This window comes from Quercus robur, chromosome 1 (genome assembly GCF_932294415.1).
Source record: "Quercus robur chromosome 1, dhQueRobu3.1, whole genome shotgun sequence".
NCBI lineage: Eukaryota > Viridiplantae > Streptophyta > Magnoliopsida > Fagales > Fagaceae > Quercus > Quercus robur.
In genome coordinates this window covers 41,472,513-41,479,415 of record NC_065534.1, presented here as the reverse complement: position 1 = coordinate 41,479,415, position 6,903 = coordinate 41,472,513, and the positions used below count along the sequence as shown (strand labels likewise).

The following is a 6,903-nucleotide window of genomic DNA, read 5'->3' as shown; positions in this document are numbered from 1 at the left end:
GGGGTAGGCTATGTTGCTGTGTTCATATGTTACAGTTATGGTTCTGTAGCCACTTAAGTGTTATTGCTAAGGATCAGCCTGTGGGCTTTGTGAGTAGGAATAGAGACTGGGCTACTATAGTTCTTGGTCTTCCTTTTTCTAGGGATATTGAGGGTTGGCTGAGGTACTTGTGTAACCTGAGTCCCGCTAATTGGACCTGGATAGTCAAGTGGGGTATCATTAGGTGGTAGGGGTGGACCCATTGCATTGGTTTACTAGGCATTCCCCTGGTGGGTATCTGGGGTGCACGGGGTACTTTTCAGGTATGGCCATGATGTAGTTCAGGGGTATCAAGCACATCCCCCAACTTAGCAATCTTTCTATTGTCACTTATGAGTACGGGCTCATGGATATCAATATAGCAGTGATAGGGCGTGCCTCTGAGTTCCGGGAAGTGTGCAAGTCGAGCATTGACTTTCCCCTTTGTTCTAGGGATGACCATGAGTGGTTTTCTATTATGTTTAGAGTGTGGTGAGACACTAGAGATCTCAGCTTTGTGTTTGCTTTATCATCACCAGTCTCAGCTGAGTTGCTACTTTCGACTGATGTTTTAAGAGGCTATACTCTGGAGTTTGAGATCAAGGTTATGAGGACCCTGATGGATCTGAGGGATTGCCTGGGGGAGGCTGCCAGGGATAGAGACTGTTGTAGGGAGCTAGCTGATACCCTTATGGAGAATATTAAGGAGATAAGTAGTGCACATGAGAGTGAGCTCGCTACTCTTAGGGTGGATCTTGCAGATCTTACTCAGAGATTTGCCACTTTGGATCACACTTGGGATGAGGAGAGTGCTGCATTGGAGGCTGGTAGGGCTGAGGATAGTAGCAAGGTCAATGGCTTAGCATTGGAGCTAGTACAGGCGAAGGCCTACATTCATTCCACTTTGAGCACGGAGTATGGGTGAGAGGGCGATGAGTCTAGCGAGCAGCAGTTGGCCTTCTGTCACCTTCAAGCTGAGTTGGCTAAGAGGGAGGAGGGTTTGAGGGTTGCTACTGCTGAGGTGGGCACCTTGCAGGCTTTGCTAGAGATTGAGAGATAGGGCTCTTCTTCTGTTTCCATGATGGAGAGGGAACTTGTCTGTCTTCGACATTCACATGGCAGGCTGAAAGAGACCGCTAGAGACCTGGGCTTTGATGCAGCCAGGTTGCTTTGCACTTATGCTAATGATGATCTGATTCTCTATATTGGTTTTGGGAGATTGTGCCAAGCTGTGTGTGATGCCTCAATTTGATTGAATTTGTGATGTGTGTGGGTGTGTGATGTGATGCACACCAAGGAGCTGGACATGCTAATTATACAAGTGGAAATGGAGCTGAACTTGCACAAGACCCTTTGTCATTTTCTAGTGGCCCAATTACAAGACTTAGAGCCAAACGTTTCAAGGAAGCACTAAATGGGCTAGTCCAAGAGAATTGGGCTGATTCTAAAAAGAACAAGATGGGCTCAAATAATAATCAAGGCTTAGTCCATGTCATCAAAGCAATTGAAGAGGCTAATGCATGCAAATTCGCAACCAGCATGGTCTGACCATAAAATGGTGTGAATTTGTTAAGTTCCAAGGATATTAAATGGGAAGATGTCTTGGTATTGGTTGGGCATATTAATTCTAGTCATTTAGCTATTTTTGACTGCCTTTAGAAGTCCTAGAAAACTAAAAAAACGTGGGAACTTGATTATATTAATTTTTGTGTTGTTTTTGAAGTTGTAATTATGATTTTTACCTATTCTTGGAGGGTTGTTCCAAGTATATATTTGGTAGTACGAATTTTAAAGAGGACAATTGGTATTAAAAAATTATTCTCCTTGTGTGTCTTGTGATCCTCTTGGTTCTTAAAAGAACTCTTGAACTTATCAAGTTAATCTTGTGGCATTCAAACAACCAAACTTATCACCTTTGATTCTTGAGAGATTCTTAGGAATTCTTGGTGTGGCGTTTCAATTCTATCGTAGTCTTGGTTTTCATCTGGTTAGGTGACGGGTCAAGGCTCAACAAATCTTGTCTACATGATCTTGGGGTTCTAAACCATCATTGTTATCGGGTTTCATCACAATTGTTGGTGAAGTTCATATCATTTTGGTATCAGAGCTTTGGTTCTAAGATAAGTTTGACTATCTTTTATTTTCATTCTATTTCTTGTTCCTTGCTAAACAAAAAAAAAAAAAACAAAAACAAAAAAAAAAAAAAAAGATTTCTTAGTACACGAAGAGGAAAATTTCTCAATCATATCATTTCCAGTAAGAAAATTTCTTCATTTCAATCTTGTTTCTCACCTTATTCAAGTTCTTGACCTTGTTGATGAGTTTTGGTTGTTTCTCATTTTGAATTGCTGCTAGTTTATTTTGAATTAGTTTCTTAAAGTTCGATTAAGAACTAAAGAAGACACAAAAGAGTGGAAAAAGGCAAGAGTGTGTGAGACCATAAGAGGATAAAAGCTGTTTAGAGTGAAAACATAAGTGCGAGTGTATCAATTCTTGAGTGAAACACGTAAGGGAGGGCTTGTGAGGATTCTAACTTTGTTTTGCAGATTTTAAATATGTCCAATAATCAAGAAGAAGACATAACCGAAGGACTTCGACCACCAATGGATCAGACCCTCCAAATGCAAGCGATGCTAGGGGAGATGAGGCATATGTTAAGGGCTGAATTAGAACCTATTCATGAGAGGTTGGATAGGGTAGAAGCGGGAACTCCTAGGGGCCAGCAACATGACAACCCCAATAGGCAGCAAGGTGGGCGTGTTCCATGGTGGAATGTTGAGGAAGAGGCGGAGTCGGAGGAGGTTAATGGGCTATATGTGAACCGAGGCAGGTTTGAGCATGGGTATGGGAATAGAGAAGCAAGGATGGGTAGGCCTAGGAAGGATAATGATTTAGGAAACATAAAGATTAAGATCCCATCTTTTCAAGGTAAAAATGATCCTGAAGTTTATTTGGAGTGGGAAACTAAAATGGAGATGGTGTTTGATTGTCACAACTATTCGGAGATAAAGAAGGTTAAGTTGGGTGCAATTGAATTTATTGATTATGCCATTGTTTGGTGGGATCAATTATTGATTAATAGGAGGAGGAATAGAGAACCACCCGTGGACACTTGGGAGGAGATGAAAATGCTTATAAGGAGGCGTTTTATACCCAATCACTATTATAGGGGATTGTATCAAAAGTTGCAGAGGTTAACTCAAGGGTCCAAGAGTGTGGATGAGTATTACAAGGAGATGGAGGTAGCTATGATCCGGGCTAATGTAGAAGAGGACCGGGAAGCCACCATGGCTAGGTTCTTGCACGATTTAAATCGTGAGATTGCGGATATAGTTGAGATGCAGCACTATGTTGAATTGACGGATATGGTGCATCAAGCCATAAAGGTGGAGGAGCAATTCAAACGAAAGGGATTGGCTAGGAGGGGACAACCTATGGCTACCACCAGTCCATGGAAGACAACTCCAAAAAGGGACGAACGGCTACAAAATAAGCCAAAATTTGGACCATCTAAGAGTGCCAACTCAAAGACCACTTTAGGTAACACCGAGGCTTCGAGTTCTAAAACACGTGATATTAAGTGTTTTAAATGTCAATGGCGGGGACACATAGCCAGCCAGTGTGTAAACAAAAAGGTGATGGTGATAAATGCTCAAGGAGAGCTTGAGTCGGAGAATGAGGAAGAAGTAGATGATGATGACATGCCATCTTTGGAGGATGCCGATGATGAGAAGAATGCTGTGGTTGGAGATTTATTGGTAGCAAGGCAAGTTCTCAATGTGTAGGTTAAGGAGGAAGAAAGTAATCAAAGGGAGAACTTGTTTCATACTCGGTGCTTTGTAAATAACAAAGTTTTCAGTGTCATTATCGATGGAGGGAGTTACACAAATGTAGCCAGCACTTATTTGGTGGAAAAATTGGCCTTAACTACCTTGAAACATCCTCAACCTTACCGGCTTCAGTGGCTGAATGAATGTGGCGAAATCAAGGTGACAAGACAAGTGTTGGTGCATTATCCATTGGCAAATATGAGGATGAGGTGCTATGTGATGTGGTTCCCATGCATGCATGCCATGTTTTGTTGGGAAGACCATGGTAGTATGATCGGAAGGTTACTCATGATGGATTCACAAATAAGTATTCTTTCACTCTTAAAGGGCAACCTATTACTCTTGTTCCATTAACTCCAAAGCAAGGAGGACCAATTGAAGTTACAAAAATCAAATGAAAAAAAAAAAAAAAAGAGTTTAAAAAAAAAGGAGAGAAAAACAATGATCAGAGTGAAAAAGAAAGAGAGAGGGATTCGGCCATAATAAGAGCAAGAGAGGAAAAATTCAATTACATTGCAAAAAAAAAGTGAGATCAAGAGAGCATTATTTTCACACTAGCCCCTTATTGTACTCATGTACAAGGAGGCTCTTTTATGTACTAATGATCTCGCCAGTGCATTACCGAGCAATATTGTTTCTCTTTTGCAGGAGTTTGAAGATGTCCTTCCCGAAGAGATACCTCATGGTTTACCTCCAATTCGAGGGATTGAGCGTCATTGATTTCATACCTGGTGCATCAATTCCAAACCGACCTGCTTATAGGAGTAATCCCGAGGAGACCAAGGAACTTCAGAGGCAAGTAGGTGAATTATTGGAAAAGGGGTATATGCGAGAAAGCATGAGTCCTTGTGCGGTTCCAGTGTTATTAGTTCCTAAGAAGGATGGAACATGGAGGATGTGTGTCGACTACCGAGCCATCAACAACATAACGATAAAATATCATCATCCCATTCCTAGATTAGATGATATGCTGGATGAATTACATGGTTCTTGTGTCTTTACAAAAGTTGATCTTAAGAGTGGATATCACCAGATTAAGATGAAGGAAGGTGATGAATGGAAAACTGCTTTTAAGACTAAATATGGTTTATATGAGTGGTTAGTAATGCCTTTCGGTTTAACTAATGCTCCGAGCACATTTATGCATTTGATGAACCATGTTTTACGTGCATTTATTAGCAGATTTGTAGTTGTGTATTTTGATGATATCCTAATTTATAGCAAAAATTTGGAAGAACATGTAATGCATTTGAAATCTATTTCGGAAATTCTAAGGAAAGAAAGGTTGTTTGCTAACCTCAAAAAGTGCACCTTTTGTATGGATAAGCTTGTGTTTCTTGGTTTTGTTGTTAGTAAAGGAGGAATTAAGGTGGACGAGGAAAAGCTGAAGGCAATCTAAGAGTGGCCAACGCCTACAACATCAGCCAAGTGAGGAGTTTCCACGGCTTAGCTAGCTTCTATAGACGGTTTATGCGTGATTTTAGTAGCTTAGCCGCCCCTCTCACTGAAGTTATCATGAAAAATGTGTTGTTTAAGTGGGGGAAGGAACAAGAAAAGGCATTTAATCAACTCAAAGAAAAGTTAACTAATGCAACTTTGCTTGTTTTACCTAACTTTGCTAAAACTTTTGAAATTGAGTGTGAAGCTTCAGGAATAGGTATTGGAGCTGTTTTGATGCAAGAAGGCCATCCAGTTGCTTATTTCAGTGAAAATTTGTGTGGGGCAACCATAAATTACCCCACTTATGATAAGGAGATGTATGCCTTGGTGAGGGCTTTGGAAAATTGGCAACACTATCTATGGCCAAAGGAATTTGTGATTCACACAGATCATGAATCTTTGAAGCGTTTGAAAGGACAGCAAAGGTTGAACAAACGCCATGCCAAGTGGGTGGAATTCATTGAAACATTTCCTTCAGTGATCAGATACAAGCAAGGTAAGGAAAATGTGGTGGCTGATACATTGTCCCGAAGGTATGCTTTACTTTCCATTTTAGATACAAAAATGCTTGGCTTTGAATACATTAAGGATCTGTATGCACAAGATTCTGATTTTTGTGATGTGTTCAATGCATGTGAAAAAGTAGCATTTGGTAAGTCTTATAGGCATGATGGATTTTTGTTTCGGGAAAATAAACTGTGTGTGCCTATGTGTTCTTTTCGTGAACTGCTTGTGAGAAAAGCTTATGGTGGTGGTTTGATGGGTCACTTTGGTGTAGCTAAGACTTTAGGAATTTTGCATGATCATTTTTTTTGGCCTCATATGAAACGTGATGTGGAAAGAATCTGTGAGACATGTATCATGTGTAAACAAGCTAAGTCTAAGTTGAAACCCCATGGTTTGTACACCCCTTTAGTGAACCTTGGACTGATATTTCTATGGATTTTGTTTTAGGTTTACCTAGGACTAAGAGGGGGAAAGATTCAGTTTTTGTGGTGGTAGATAGATTTTCCAAGATGGCACACTTCATTGCATGTCACAAAACTAATGATGCATCACATATAGCTGATTTATTCTTCAAAGAAATTGTTAGGCTACATGGTATGCCTAGGACCATTGTTTCTGATAGGGATGCAAAGTTTTTGAGTTACTTTTGGAAAACTTTGTGGGGAAAGTTGGGAACCAAGTTGTTGTTTTCTATTACTTGTCATCCACAAACAGATGGTCAAACTAAAGTAGTAAATAGAACTTTGTCTTCCTTGTTGCATGCTATCATTAAAAAGAACTTGAAAACCTGGGAAGATTGTTTGCCACATGTTGAATTTGCTTACAATAGAAGTATACATTCTGCATCTAAGTTTTCACCATTTGAAATTGTTTATGGTTTTAACCCATTATCACCTTTGGATTTAACTTCTTTACCTTTGAGTGAACGTGTGAACTTAGATGGGAAAAAGAAAGCAAAATTTGTAAAGATGATTCATGAAAAGGCACGGCTGAACATTGAAAGGAGGACTCAACAATATGTCCATCAAGCCAACAAGGGACACAAGAAGTTAGTGTTTGAACCAAGAGATTGGGTTTGGTTGCACTTAAGGAAGGAACGTTTGCTAGA

At 40.1% G+C, this 6,903-nt stretch overlaps 1 protein-coding gene across 1 annotated transcript; it reads left to right on the top strand.

Moving 5' to 3' along the window:
* Window positions 1-2,573: 2,573 nt before the first annotated feature.
* Window positions 2,574-5,247, top strand: LOC126712180 (uncharacterized). The gene is made up of 2 exons (XM_050411406.1): window positions 2,574-3,784; window positions 4,497-5,247. The coding sequence occupies exons 1-2, from the start codon at window positions 2,574-2,576 to the stop codon at window positions 5,245-5,247; spliced, it is 1,962 nt and encodes a 653-aa protein (XP_050267363.1).
* The last annotated feature ends 1,656 nt before the right edge of the window (window positions 5,248-6,903 follow it).

Bases quoted from the DNA above. Each gene is read 5' to 3' on its own strand.
- LOC126712180 (XM_050411406.1), top strand. From the start codon at position 2,574: ATGTCCAATAATCAAGAAGAAGACATAACCGAAGGACTTCGACCACCA. The intron at 3,785-4,496 runs GCAAGTTCTCAA...TCTCTTTTGCAG, and splicing joins GGAGATTTATTGGTAGCAAG to GAGTTTGAAGATGTCCTTCC.